Source organism: Salvelinus sp. IW2-2015, linkage group LG11 (genome assembly GCF_002910315.2).
Source record: "Salvelinus sp. IW2-2015 linkage group LG11, ASM291031v2, whole genome shotgun sequence".
Taxonomy (NCBI): domain Eukaryota; kingdom Metazoa; phylum Chordata; class Actinopteri; order Salmoniformes; family Salmonidae; genus Salvelinus; species Salvelinus sp. IW2-2015.
The window spans coordinates 43,813,271-43,829,030 of NC_036851.1; the positions used below are offsets into that span (position 1 = coordinate 43,813,271).

The following is a 15,760-nucleotide window of genomic DNA, read 5'->3' on the forward strand; positions in this document are numbered from 1 at the left end:
GATTAGAAAAGTGCATTGACGATGTCGTACCCACAGCAACGATTAAAACATTCCCAACCAGAAACCGTGGATTGACGGCAGCATTCGCGTGAAACTGAAAGCGCGAACCACTGCTTTTAACCAGGGCAAGGTGACCGGAAACATGACCGAATACAAACAGTGTAGCTATTCTCTCCGCAAGGCAATCAAACAAGCTAAGTCCCAGTATAGAGACAAAATAGAGTCGCAATTCAACAGCACAGACACAAGAGGTTATGTGGCAGGGTCTACAGTCAATCACGGATTACAAAAAGAAAACCAGCCCCGTCGCGGACCAGGATGTCTTGCTCCCAGACAGGCTAAATAACTTTTTTTGCTCGCTTTGAGGACAATACAGTGCCACTGACACGGCCCGCTACCAAAACCTGCGGCCTCTCCTTCACTGCAGCCGAGGTGAGTAAAACATTTAAACGTGTTAACCCTCGCAAGGCTGCAGGCCCAGACGGCATTCCCAGCCGGTCCTCAGAGCATGCGCAGACCAGCTGGCTGGTGTGTTTACGGACATATTCAATCAATCCTTATCCAGTCTGCTGTTCCCACATGCTTCAAGAGGGCCACCATTGTTCCTGTTCCCAAGAAAGCTAAGGTAACTGAGCTAAACGATTACCGCCCCGTAGCACTCACTTCCGTCATCATGAAGTGCTTTGAGAGACTAGTCAAGGACCATATCACCTCCACCCTACCGGACACCCTAGACCCACTCCAATTTGCTTACCGACCCAATAGGTCCACAGACGACGCAATCGCAACCACATTGCACACTGCCCTAACCCATCTGGACAAGAGGAATACCTATGTGAGAATGCTGTTCATCGACTACAGCTCAGCATTTAACACCAATAGTACCTCCAAACTCGTCATCAAGCTGAGACCCTGGGTCTCGACCCCGCCCTGTGTAATGGGTCTGGACTTCCTGACGGCCGCCCCCAGGTGGTGAGGGTAGGTAACAACATCTCCCACCCGCTGATCCTCAACACTGGGCCCCACAAGGTGTGTTCTGAGCCCTCTCCTGTACTCCCTGTTCACCACGACTGCGTGGCCATGCACGCCTCCAACCAATCATCAAGTTTGCGGATGACACTACAGTGGTAGGCTTGATTACCAAACAACGACGAGAGGCCTACAGGGAGGAGGTGAGGGCCCTCGGAGTGTGGTGTCAGGAAAATAACCTCACACTCAACGTCAACAAAACAAAGGAGATGATTGTGGACTTCAGGAAACAGCAGAGGAGCACCCCCATATCCACATCGACGGACAGTAGTGGAGAAGGTGGAAAGTGTTAAGTTCCTCGTGTAACATCACGGACAAACTGAATTGGTCCACCCACACAGACAGCGTTGTGAAGAAGGCGCAGCAGCGCCTCTTCAACCTCAGGAGGCTGAAGAAATTCGGCTTGTCACCAAAAGCACTCACAAACTTCTACAGATGCACAATCGAGAGCATCCTGTCGGGCTGTATCACCGCCTGGTACGGCAACTGCTCCGCCCACAACCGTAAGGCTCTCCAGAGGGTAGTGAGGTCTGCACAACGCATCACCGGGGGCAAACTACCTGCCCTCCAGGACACCTACACCACCCGATGTCACAGGAAGGCCATAAAGATCATCAAGGACAACAACCACCCAAGCCACTGCCGTTCACCCCGCTATCATCCAGAAGGCGAGGTCAGTACAGGTGCATCAAAGCAGGCACGAGAGACTGAAAAACAGCTTCTATCTCAAGGCCATCAGACTGTTAAACAGCCATCACTAACTTTGAGTGGCTGCTGCCAACTGACTCAATCTCAGCCACTTTAATATGGGATTGATGGAACAATATATGAAGTAATCTAGCCCCACGCCTTTAATGGTGTTGTGGTGGGGTAGTATTGTTTTGTCTGGTGTTGTGATGGTGTAATGGTGTTGTGGTGAGGTAGTATTGTTTTGTCTGGTGATGTGATGGTGTAATGGTGTTGTGGTGGGGTAGTATTGTTTTGTCTGGTGTTGTGATGGTGTTGTGGTGGGGTAGTATTGTTTTTTCTGGTGATGTGATGGTGTAATGGTGTTGTGGTGGGGTAGTATTGTTTTTTCTGGTGATGTGATGGTGTTGTGGTAGTGTTGTTTTGACTGGTGATGTGTGTATGGGTGAGTTGTAACATGGAGAGTTGATACTTACCAAGTTTTGTTCACACAGTCCTCTGAACTGCTCAAATTTCTTGGTCATGAGGAGCTGAGCACTGCCCACTGCACTGCGAACTTTCCCCAACACTGCAGATAACAAGAATACATACAGATTGAGTCATACTGACACACACGTGCACAGACAGACAGATAGACACAGGTAGACAGGCAGGTACAGACAGGCAGGCAGACAGACAGACAGTCAGGTAGTCAGGCAGAKACTCACACACACACACTTTGTTGGGGCATTGGGAATGCAACACCAATCAACAGAGCGTGTCAAAGAGTGCCATTACAAAGAGTGTCTCTCATTGTTCCATTTAGGAACAAAACTCGAACCTAATGCTAATAAACTTTCCCCCTAGCAACTAATGTGTATCAGGTCTTCCTATACATTCATTTCAGTACATTCTCAAAAACAAGACTGTTCTGCCACATACTTAGAGTCGAGGACCTTTTTGAGTACAGACACCACGCCTAAAGGTCATTAGTCCCAAGAAGGTATGGGTTTAGAACACTACCATCATAAGAAAGGAGATGTGGTTGTCTCTACACACTTCCCTCTATCTGTACAACTAAATTGACAGCTAGACTGCACACAAGGACATCTGTGAAAAGGATTTGTCACAGGGAGACAAGATGCTTTGTGAGGGAGAAAAATCTCAGCCTGTTCAAACAGGAACATCACATTAACACAGTAAACCATCCCGGGCAAAGTTCCCAAAACAAACCCAAGCAAATGTGGAGTGTCTAGACTAGAGATGGACGTTAAGGCTTTTCCAGTATTGTCTAAACGACTACATGGGGGCCACCCAAGAGGATTACAGTGTAATGGACAGTGTTATCCTCTTTAAAGGTAGCACTCTAAGCCTACATAGTTACTAGAGCAATACCAGTATCGCAATATTTTTCCCATGGCAAAAATGAAAACACGAAGCAGAGTCAATTGGTCCTATAAAAACCTGCTGTATGTAAAATATAGTGTGCTATAGCTTGGAAAATAAATAAATGTGACTCTGGCTGACAACATAATGATGTTTTTTCCAACATTAGGGCTATTTTTCTAAAGAAGTGAAATCCGCTTCCTGTGTGTTTCCTTGCCACTTTAGTAACGAGTATTGCGATACTGGTATCGTCCCGGGCCTCATAGATACTTGAGTCTTCTTCATCCAGTATTTATGACTTTAGTCTCTGTTTTAATGCTGCATAAAAAACATCTGTGTTGGTGAAATTGATTAAAAAAAATAAAAAATAGGACCACTGGATGATGAGGTTATGGCAATGAGATTAGGGGGCCAGCAGAACCAGGTGTTTCTATGGTCCGGCACGAATCAGACACAATGTCAACTCTATCGTGCCAACAGCGAGAGAAATGAATGCGCAAGCACACACACTGCAAATGGCAGATACATACACTGACACAAAATTACCCTTTGCTTTTTTCTTAGTTTGGTCAAGATATTCTGATATAGCGTGCATGCTTGACTGAGATTTTGTGTGAGGACTGTTCAGTGTGTGTGTGTGTGTGTGTGTGTGTGTGTCATTTCAGCCTGATGTTGAGGTACTTATCTAATCTGGGTCTGTAATCAGGTACAGAGTACATTAGTGTAATTCTGGAATTAGAGGCCTGTCTGTGTGTTAACTCCAGCTATTACCGCCTCATCCACTGCAGAGTGTCGGCATGTGTGTGTGTTGTGGTTGAACCTTAGCCAGGCTTTGAGCCCTTAGGTCAGGTCAGACCAGGCCATCAGGTCAGACCACTTTGTAGATCAATTCACTGTCATGATGTGGATGGTGGGGCAATATACTAAAGTGTGTCTTACCCTCCTCTGAGAGCTGGTTGTCTTTGGTCTCCTGCTCCATCTGCTGGCACCAGCCCTCCATGCGGCCCGTCTCTGCCTGCAGCAACTTGAGGAACCAGTGGCCGTCCCGCCGGCATGCAGGGCCTGGAGGGGGCACCGCGTTAGGGTTCCCACTGCCTGCATTCTCATTCCCACTCTCCAGCCAGGGGTCCGGAGGGGGTAGGAACGAGGGGTCCAGGGCCGGATCCAGGCTCTCGGCGAAGGAGTCGGAGGAGGACCGTGTGGTGGAGCGGTTGAGGAACTGCCGTAGTGGAGGTGGAGACGTACTGGTGTCAGCGGTGGGATTTGATCCGTTGCCCTGGCTGAACTGGCCGCCGCACGGGGGAGAGTCCATGGATTGGCAGGCGTTGCTGACCATGCTCTTCTTCTCGGGGACGGGCTTGGCGTGGGAGATGACAGGGAGGTCCTGTGTGTCTGAGTCTGTCTCCTGCTTGGAGGCCATGATACTGGAACGACTGAGCCTGAAAAAACACACACACAAAAGTGATATAGGAAAAAGGGGTCAATGCTCAATCAATAACAATGGTGAAAATAGACAATGCATCTCTAATAATGTTGTCAAGGCAATGCGATATAAAGTATTGGTAAACTAATATGTAAACTTCAAGAACCAGAATGTGCCTGCAACCTAACACCAATCTCAAAGTAAAACCAAACAAAGTCAAACCAGCCCTGGTTGTTTCTGTATGTGAAATAAACATCACATTTGTTATTCTTGTGTGTAAAAACAAACACCAGGGGAAAACATATGACCAAGCCTTTTCCTCCTGCAAAACAAACCAAGCAATGTTCTCAACGCCAGACAACGCCAGGATGAAGATATAGGTATAACACACAGAACCTAGACTAGACCATAGAGATGGATACAGGGCATACCACAGAGTTAACTACTGTTAAAAAATGTAGTTGCACATGGTATCACAGTCTTTTGTGGCAAGTTCAACCTCTATCCATCTCTATGACTCATTACATACCATTACATACAATACACCACAATACTCATTACATACAATACCCAATAATGACAAAGCAAAAACAGGTTTTTAGAATTTTTTAACTGAAATATCAAATGTACATAATAATTCAGATCCCTTACACATTACTTTGTTGAAGTACCTTTGGCAGCAATTACAGCCTCGGGTTTTCTTGGATATGATGCTACAAGCGTGGCACACCTGTATTTGGGGAGTTTCTCCCATTCCTCTCTACAGATCTTCTCAAGCTCTGTCAGGATGGATGGGGAGCGTTCAAGAGATGTTCAAACGGGTTCAAGTCCGGGCTCTGGCTGGGCCACTCAAGGACATTCAGAGACTTGTCCCGAAGTCACTCCTGTTTAGGGTCGTTGTCCTGTTGGAAGGTGTACCTTCACCCCAGTCTGAGGTCCTGAGCGCTCTGCAGCAGGTTTTCATCAAGGATCTCTGAACTTGGCTCCATTCATTTTTGCTTTGATCCTGACTAGTCTCCCAGTCCCTGCCGCTGAAAAACATTCCCACAGCATGATGCTGCCACAACCATACTTCACTGTAGGGATGGTGCCAGGTTTCCTCCAGATGTGACGCTTGGCATTCAGGCCAAAGAGTTCTATCCTGGTTTCATCAGACCAGAGAATCGTGTTTCTCATGGTCTGAAAGTCTTTAGGTGCCTTTTGCCAAACTCCAAGTGGGCTGTCATGTGCCTTTTACTGAGGAGTGGCTTCCGTCTGGACACTCTACCATAAAGGCCTGATTGGTGGAGTGCTGCAGAGATGTCTGTCCTTCTGGAAGCTTCTCCCATCTCCACAGAGGAACTCTAGAGACCTTCTCCCCCAATTGCTCAGTTTGGCCGGGCAGCCAGCTCTAGGAAGAGTCTTGGTGGTTCCAAACTTCTTCCATTTAAGAATGATGGAGGCCACAGTGTTCTTAGGGAGCTTCAATGCTGCAGAAACTTTTTAGTACCCTTCCCCAGATCTGTTCCTCGACACAATCCTGTCTCAGAGCTCTACGGACAATTCCTTCCACCTCATGGCTTGGTTTTTGCTCTGACATACACTGTCAACTGTGGGACCTTATATAGACAGGTGTTTGCCTTTCCAAATCATGTCCAATCAATTGAATTTACCATAGGTGGACTCGAATCAATTCGTAGAATCAATTTCTGTATACTTCTGGCCCTTCTTTGGACACTGTGTTAACTAACCTCCAGACGAGCTTCAATGCCATACAACTCTCCTTCCGTGGCCTCCAACTGCTCTTAAATACAAGTAAAACTAAATGCATGCTCTTCAACCGATCGCTGCCTGCACCTGCCCGCCCGTCCAGCATCACTACTCTGGACGGTTCTGACTTAGAATATGTGGACAACTACAAATACCTAGGTGTATGGTTAGACTGTAAACTCTCCTTCCCGACTCACATAAAACATCTCCAATCCAAAGTTAAATCTAGAATTGGCTTCCTATTTTGCAACAAAGCATCCTTCACCCATGCTGCCAAACATACCCTCGTAAAACTGACCATCTTACCGATCCTTGACTTTGGCGATGTCATTTACAAAATAGCCTCCAACACCCTACTCAACAAATTGGATGCAGTCTATCACAGTGCCATCCGTTTTGTCACCAAAGCCCCATATACTACCCACCACTGCGACCTGTACGCTCTCGTTGGCTGGCCCTCGCTTCATACTCGTCGCCAAACCCACTGGCTCCAGGTCATCTACAAGACCCTGCTAGGTAAAGTCCCACCTTATCTCTGCTCTCTGGTCACCATAGCAGCACCCACCTGTAGCACGCGTTCCAGCAGGTATATCTCACTTGTCACTCCCAAAGCCAATTCCTCCTTTGGCCGCCTCTCCTTCCAGTTCTCTGCTGCCATTGACTGGAACGAACTACAAAAATCTCTGAAACTGGAAACACTTATCTCCCTCACTAGCTTTAAGCACCAGCTGTCAGAGCAGCTCACAGATCACTGCACCTGTACATAGTCCATCTATAAATAGCCCAAACAACTACCTCATCCCCTACTGTATTTATTTATTTATTTTGCTCCTTTGCACCCCAGTATTTCTACTTTGCACACTCATCTACTGTCAAATCTACAATTCCAGTGTTTTAATTGCTATATTGTATTTACTTCGCCACCATGGCCTATTTATTGCCTTTACATCCCTTATCTCACCTCATTTGCTCACATTGTATATAGACTTATTTTTCTACTGTATTATTGATGTATTATTGTTTGTTTGTTTTACTCCATGTGTAACTCTGTGTTGTTATATGTGTCGAACTGCTTTGCTTTATCTTGGCCAGGTCACAGTTGTAAATGAGAACTTGTTCTCAACTTGCCTACCTGYTTAAATAAAGGTGAAATAAAAAAAATAAAAACAATAAACATCTCAAGGATGATCAATTGAAACAGGATGCACCTGAGCTCAATTTTGAGTCTCATAGCAAAGGGTCTGAATACTTATGTAAATAAGGTATCTGTTTTTTATTTTTGATAAATTAGCAAAAATGTATAAAAATGTTTTTGCTTTGTCATTATGGGGTATTTTGTGTAAATTGCTGAGAAAAAATAAATATATAATACATTTTAGAATAAGGCTTTGACGTAACAAAATGTGGAAAAAGTCAAGGGGTCTGAATACTTTCAGAAGGCACTGTACTTTAATTGTTGGTATGGGGTGCCAATAAAATAGCATTGAGATTGTCACGCTCGTCATAATGATGAGACCAAGGTGCAGCGTGAGTAGAGTTCCACATAATTTGAATCAACTGAAACTCACCTAACAAAACAACAAACAACCAAACCAAACGTGAAGCTACAGGTGTGCACTCAGGCAACTCAATGTAGACAAGATCCCACAACACAAATGAGGCAAATGGCTACCTAAATATGATCCCCAATCAGAGACAACGATAAACAGCTGTCTCTGATTGGGAACCATATCAGGCCAACATAGACATACAACACCCCTAGACATACAACACCCCTAGACATACAAAAACCCTAGACCTACAAAAACTAGCGTACCCACCCTAGTCACACCCTGACCTAACCAAAATATATAGAAAAACAGAGATATCTAAGGTCAGGGCGTGACAGAGGTTTTTATTTGAAATAGGAATACTGTTGTTTAGATGGACACCCTAAATAACAGTAGTTATACAGTATATCCTTATATATACCCGTATACTGTATACAGTTGAAGTCGGAAGTTTACATACACGTATGTTGGAGTCATAAAAACTTGTTTTTCAACCACTCCACAAATTTCTTGTTAACAAACTATAGTTTTGGCAAGTCGGTTAGGACATCTACTTTGTGCCATCACACAAGTAATTTTTCCAACAATTGTTTACAGACAGATTATTTCACTTATAATCACTGTATCACAATTCCAGTGGGTCAGAAGTTTACATACACTAAGTTGACTGTGTCTTAAAAGCTTGGAAAATTCCAGAAAATTATGTCATGGCTTTAGAAGCTTCTCATAGGCTAATATGACATCATTTGAGTCAAATGGAGGTGTACCTGGATGTATTTCAAGGCCTACCTTCAAACTCACTGCCTCTTTGCTTGGAAAGACCTCAAAACATTTTTTGTAGACCTCCACAAGTTCTGGTTCATCCTTGGAGCAATTTCCAAATGCCTGAAGGTACCACGTTCATCTGTACAAACCAATAGTACACAAGTATAAACACCATGGACCACGCAGCCGTCATACCGCTCAGGAAGAGACGCGTTCTGTCTCCTAGAGATTAACGTACTTTGGTGCGAAAATGCAAATCAATCCCAGAACAACAGCAAAGACCTTGTGAAGATGCTGGAGGAAACAGGTACAAAAGTGTCTATATCCACAGCAAAACGAGTCCTATATCGACATAACCTGAAAGCCCGCTCAGCAAGGATGAAGCCACTGCTCCAAAATCGCCATAAAAAAGCCAGACTACGGTTTGCAACTGCACATGGGACAAAAGATCGTACTTTTTGGAGAAATGTCCTCTGGTCTGATGAAACAAAAATATAACTGCCATATTGACCATCGTTATGTTTGGAGGAAAAAGGGGATGCTTGCAAGCCGAAGAAACACCATCCCAACCGTGAAGCACGGGGTGGCAGCATTCATGTTGTGGGGTGCTTTGCTGCAGAGACTGGTGCACTTCACAAAATAGATGGCATCATGAGGAAAGAAAATTATGTGGATATATTGAAGCAACATGCTCAAGACATCATCGAGGAAGTTGAAGCTTGGTTGCAAATGGGTCTTCCAAATGGACAATGACCCCAAGCATACTTCCAAAGTTGTGGCTAAATGGCTTACGGACAACAAAATCAAGGTATTGGAGTGGCCATCACAAAGCCATGACCTCAATCCTATAGAACATTTGTGGGCAGAACTGAAAAAGTGTGTGCGAGCAAGGAGGCCTACAAACCTGACTCAGTCACACCAGCTCTGTCAGGAGGAATCGTTCGAAATTCACCCAACTTATTGTGGGAAGCTTGTGGAAGGCTACCCGAAATGTTTGACCCAAGTTAAACAATTTAAAAGCAATGCTACCAAATACTAATTGAGTGTATATAATCTTCTGACCCACTGGGAATGTGATGAAAGAAATAAAAGCTGAAATAAATGATTCTCTCTACTATTATTCTGACATTTCACATACTTAAAATAATGTAGTGATCCTAACTGACCTAAGACAGGGAATTTTTACTAGGATTAAATGTCAGGAATTGTGAAAAACTGAGTTCAAATGTATTTGGCTAAGGTGTATGTAAACTTCTGACTTCAACTGTATATATACACGTTTTGTTTGAGTCAAGTAAGTCAAAGCTCTTTATTTAGGCTCTTTCTACGATATCAACTGGCCACATTCAGAAGTAATCAAATTGTGAGAGAATTCTGACAACCAACTTCACAACACTCTGCATGCAAACTAGGAGTTCCCTCCCGTCCCTGATACATGTGTAAATTTACTATAAATCGTGCCTTCCTGTATTATACTTATGCTACAATGTTAATTCCATTCTCCTGAGCCATTTACTTCATGCTCGTATTCTTGTATTTTCTTATTTCTTATTGRTGTTGCATTGTCGTGAAGGAATCTGCAATTAAGCATTTCATTGGATGGTGTATACCATGTGTATCCTGTACATACAACTAATAAAACGTAAAACTTCAAAGAGAGGGAACAAAGGGGGTTGAAGCCAAGGACTTCCTGGCATTCAAAATATCACAAAACTATGTTAACTACCCGACAAGTACTACGCTACAGCACTACAGAATGACCTTCAAATCTTGCATGTAAATGCTGTATGCTCTTGGCAACATAACAGGCATGTAACTGTTTTCTCACATTATGGACATTTTCTCAGTGACTACATTAAAATGGCCCCTCAGGGATGAATACAAATAGGCAACATTTTATGGAGCAGAAATATTATTTCCTTATGGGAAATGATTGACATGTCATGACCGGGGGGACAGGAAGTGCTGTTACTTACTGCCAGCCGTCGTCCGCCTGTATTCCGATTGACTGGAATCTGGCCAATGGTGGTGTCGGTGTCTCCACTCGTTGGACTTCCTCCTGAATGCAGTCAACCTGGCAACCAATCAGAAGACACAGTCATCAAAAGGTTGAATCTGGAGGAATTTGGTGGTCGTCCAGAATTCCAAGATTAAAATGATATATCAATGTGGTTCTTGAGACATTAAGACTGTTGGAAAAGCATTCCTCATGAAGCTGGTTGAGAGAATGCAAAGAGTGTGCAACGCTGTCATCAAGGCAAAGGGTGGCTACTTTGAAGAATATAAAATATAAAATACATTTTGATATGTTTAACACTTTTTTGGTTACTACATGATTCCATATGTGTTATTTCATAGTTTTTATGTCTTCATTATTATTCTATAACGTAGAAAATAGTAAAAATAAAGAAAAACCCTTGAATTAGTAGGTGTGTCCAAACTTTTGACTGGTACTATATTCATTGCTGTTGTCAAGGAAACAATAGTAGTACACACCCCCACGCACCCATCTAAGGATTTGAACCAGCAGCCAATTGGTTGCTGCACGCCAGTCCATTGCCGGGCCTTAACCATACTGCCACAGAAACTCAAGCTCCACTACTGTGATGTTACTGACTAATGTAACGTTAATGACTAACTTCACTGACGATACCATAACGTCACTGACTAACGGCGCTCGTAACGGCGCTCCTACCTGTATGCCTATGGAGGAAAGCTTCCTCCGGGGCACGATGTCCGCGAGGGGCTCCTCTGCCATCAGGTTCCCCCTGTTGGTGCCCGTCGTCTTCAAGGGTTCACGCTGGGAGTCGTTGGCGTCAGTCCCGGTGGTAGTGTGGTGGACGGTGGTGGTGAGGGGTTCCCGGGGGGTGGCGACGGGGACGGGGATGGGCCAAGGAATACCCCGAGCCAAGCTGTTGGCGCGTGTGCTGTCGAGGCTGTCGGAGGAGTTGCTGTGGGCTTGGCTGGACTGACTGGTAATGGTCTTGCTGCGGCGATCACGCTCAGACTGGTGGTCCAGGTAGGTGTCCTGGGCTGACTCAGTGCTGCTCTGCACCGTCACAGAGATGTAGGGCTTCGAAGTGGTGCGGGGCGGCACGGGCGGTGGCGCCGGCTTCTTACAGGTAGTGATGCATGTGGAGACTGGAGGAGAGGGGAAAAGAGAGAGAGAGAGAGAGAGAGAGAGAGAGAGAGAGAGAGAGAGAGAGAGACAAAGAGAGAGGGAGCGAAAGAGCATGAGAGAGTTTCCTATAGAGCCCACGTGTCAAACTCATTCCACAGAGGGCCGAGTGTCTCCAGGTTTTCACTCCACCTTTGTATTTGATTGATGCATTAAGGTCACTAATTATTAAGGAACTCCCCTCACCTGATTGTCTAGGTTTTAATTGAAAGGGAAAAACAAAAACCTGCAGACCCTCGGCCCTCCGTGGAATGAGTTTGACACCCCTGCTATAGAGTATGTAGTGTGGACACCAATTTTGAAGGTTCCAAACTTCTTCAATTTAAGAATGATGGAGGTCACTGTGTTCTTGGGGACCGTTATTTCTACAGAAATGTTTTGGTTCCCTTCCCCATATCTGTGCCTCAACACAATCCTGTCTTGGAGCTCTACGGAATAATTCCTTCATGGCTTGGTTTTTGCTCTGACATGCACTGTCAACTGTGGGACCTTATATAGACAGGTGTGTGCCTTTCCAAATCATGTCCAATCAATTGAATTTAACACAGGTGGACTCCAATCAAGTTGTCGAAACATCTCAAGGATGATCAATGGCGACAGGATGCACCTGAGCTAAATTTCACATCTCATAGCAAAGGGTCTGAATACTTATGTAAATAAGCTATTTCTGTTTTGTATTTTTAATACATTTATCTAAAAACGTCTAATTTTTTTGATAKATTTTAGAGAATCTAATTGAGTGACTGCTGATGCACAACCAACTTTCGAAATTGCACATTGTGTATTCTATTATTCTAATTCTCAACAGTAAGTTGAGACCCTGACTGAGTTCCACCCCCCCAGCTGCCCACCCCTGGTCTAATGCATTCAGTGACGAATATCACACATTGTGTACAATATATATATTTTTGCTCTTCCCAGAAAGGGGTCAGGGGTGAAACTAATCCAAAATAGCGCAGTCAATCACCATGCAGGACAAAGTGGCAGTGGCACTGTTGCCTTTTGATCACCTCACGTCAAGTCTTCCTCATGAAATAAGAGTGGGATGAGTGCACTTTACAAAAATTCAGTGGTTGCTGTGGGATCTTTACAATAGATATATACAATGGAAACCTTACTTGACACCTAATGGAGGCTGTATCTGACACCATCTATAGACTTGATAGGGCAGAGAGGGGCAACCAGGATCTCGAACTCAAGTGGTGGTCAGGAATGTCATTGTAAACAATGAGTCAACTGACGACAGTTAGCCTGTTCCCCTAATGGCTAATCAGTGCCATAACAGCATTCAAATCTAGGACTGGAGAAGTGACTTCTCAAATTATAGGCCAGCTGACAGGCAACCACATTGACTTAAAATGATCCACAAATAATGTCATACAATTTTAGTCTAGCATCATGCTACAGATGACTCTGAGTGTATCTATTTTGAGTGTTTAAAAATGAGCATAGCTGCCTTTGACAGAGGACATCTGCCTCACCAAAACACCAATGTTTACTGTAGCCCAAATAATGGCTTTGACACAACTTTGCTTCCTTGTTTTCCACTCCTTATAGAGGGGATACGTAGCAGGCTTCTAGAGGAGGGTTAGTAAGGACATAGGCTTAGTGGGGGAGCTAGCATTTTTGGAGCTTGGGGTGGGTTTGGCAAAGATCTGAGTGTGCCAAAGGAAAAATGTTCACAAGAATGTAACCAATGCGCATGCTGACATCACCGCCGCACAAGACAATTGATTTTGTCTGAGGACACTTTGCTTTCCAGTAAGAATTCCTTTGGTGTGTCCTAAGATGGCTCTGGACGTGTGTCAAGTTGTACAGGCTCGAATTACCATATTTTAATACTATTTGAAAGTGAAGATGAATTTAGCCTGGTGTAATTCTATCTACCCAGAGATATTTATTATATCAAAAGTGAGTTGAACATCCTCAATGACAGGTAGTTGCAGCTGTAGGCTAGATGTAGCCTGTAACAAGCACTGGCATGACATGGCACAGTCACTTTTTGGACATCAAAGTCAACATGTGATCACCTATTTGAGTTATAAGTAATGAACAAAGCTAAATAGTTAATAGCCATGATCTTCTTCTAGCACATTCCCTGAGGTGTTTTTCCAAATGTTTCACCCTTGGCCTAAAGGAAACGTGTATGACTATGACAGATTATTTTTTAAATAACTTAACCTTGGCTAACCGTACATGCTTTGACATGCATTTTAAAACCTAACATTGCTATGTTAGTAATATCTCCCTATGGCTGTAAATCTCAGCTACTTGACAGAGGCTTTTTGAGCCCTACGAGCAGCATAAACACGTGAGGGAGCTTGGAAGAAAACACTCAAAACAAAAGATCTGTTGTGCGGCTTGATCCACAGACTTATAGCTTTATAGGACTTATAGTCCTTTGTGTGTGTCGCGGCCTCACCAAATGATATGCTCACATGAGCTCACACTCGTCTCACTGCAAAGCGGCAAGCTAATGTTTACACTGCCTCTCGTTGCTCTGTCAAAGTGCAGGCTACAACCTCGGTAAGGTTCGTCTCAAAGTGAAACTAGTCTGCAGCACTTAGAAACTTTAAGCCATTGTATACCTCTAAAAGTACAGACAATTAATGAATAGTTTTAAGTCTTACTAAACAACTACAACAGGAGGACAGTATCATATCGTTCAGATACTGGTTATCGTCTCATATTGTCTCAAAGGTTATAATTGTCTCATCCTTGTCTCATAGTGAGATACGATCTTTCCTACTCTTCTCACAGTAAATGTAAGGCACACCGCTAAAAGAGTGGTCGGAGCAAAAGAAATGCATTGCACAAATAGTGCATGAATCCCTATGGCAAGTCCAAGAGCAAGATGGGGCCTTCACTTGGAATGCAACAACAATACACAGAATGTTGGAAATAGATAGGTATCACATTGGCAATGAACACACCAGCATGACGGGTTGAACCCTGAATGAAGGATGCTCTTCGGAAATCTCTGGCCTTCACTATTCCATCACTATGAGGAACAACAACACTATACCCAGTTGCCGCTATCTCTTCTCATACTTTACACGTTGCCTCACCTCACACATATCTGGTTCAAATAGTGCATCAACAACGTTCATTCCCCACAACAGTAGACCATTATAACCGTACAACAACAACAGTACATACAGTAGCTTGTGATGAGAATAAGTTCATCTTTCCAATGTAGTCATCCATCTCCTCATTGACATACCATTGATACCATAACCAGTAACTACCTGGCTATACAGCCCGGGGAAAGATTCCTCACGCTCTGCCCGCCCCATAAATCACTCACACTAGTCTATGACCATAGACTGCCTTACAGCGAGGCCAACTGCTTTGGGAGAAAATAAAGGATAATTTTCTAAAAAGAATCAGAAGGCAACACATGCTGTGGAGATGTACTGCCATGTCAACTGCTGTGAGTGGTTGGTTCCTCTGTGTTAGTTAGGTTGTGTGTCATATTATGGGTCTGTTGGTAAAACTTGATATTGCAAAGACCCTGTTCCAGAGTAAATATCTGGGTTATAAATTATAATCTATGTAATTAAGGAAATGCTCTTATTCAGTGCTTACCACCTAAGTTTTAGAAAATGTATTTCAACAGATAAGCACCATACGGCTGGTGCAAGACAATTAAGTAAGATTGTATGATATAAATACTCTTGTAAATTAGGGAAAGTGTTTCCCTGCTGTTTAATGCTACACAGTACCAGACATATACTATATTCCATAGTTTATAACAGACAGCCATGTCAGAGGAAGGTGGTGCTGATAGTGGTACCAGTGACCACTGCCTGCCTGCCACCTCGAATAACAGAGATGTTCCCTGGGCTGGAGGGGGACCAGTGACCACTGCCACCTCGAATAACAGAGATGTTCCCGCGGCTGAAGGGGACCAGTGACCACTGCACCTCGAATAACAGAGATGTTCCTGTGGCTGGAGGGGTACCAGTGACCACTGCCACCTCTAATAAAGAGATGTTCCCTGGGCTGGAGGGG

The 15,760-nt window shown here is 44.1% G+C and overlaps 1 protein-coding gene across 1 annotated transcript in view; it reads right to left on the reverse strand.

Moving 5' to 3' along the window:
• Positions 1–15,760, reverse strand: part of LOC111970448 (disks large-associated protein 4-like) — a 61,906-nt gene that overhangs the window by 13,003 nt on the left and 33,143 nt on the right. Inside the window, exons 5-8 of the mRNA XM_023997187.2 lie at positions 11,264–11,709; positions 10,545–10,642; positions 4,021–4,520; positions 2,193–2,284 (exon numbers count right to left, since the gene is read on the reverse strand). Coding sequence (XP_023852955.1) covers positions 2,193–2,284; positions 4,021–4,520; positions 10,545–10,642; positions 11,264–11,709 — 1,136 coding nt within the window. The remainder of the gene's footprint in view (positions 1–2,192; positions 2,285–4,020; positions 4,521–10,544; positions 10,643–11,263; positions 11,710–15,760) is intronic.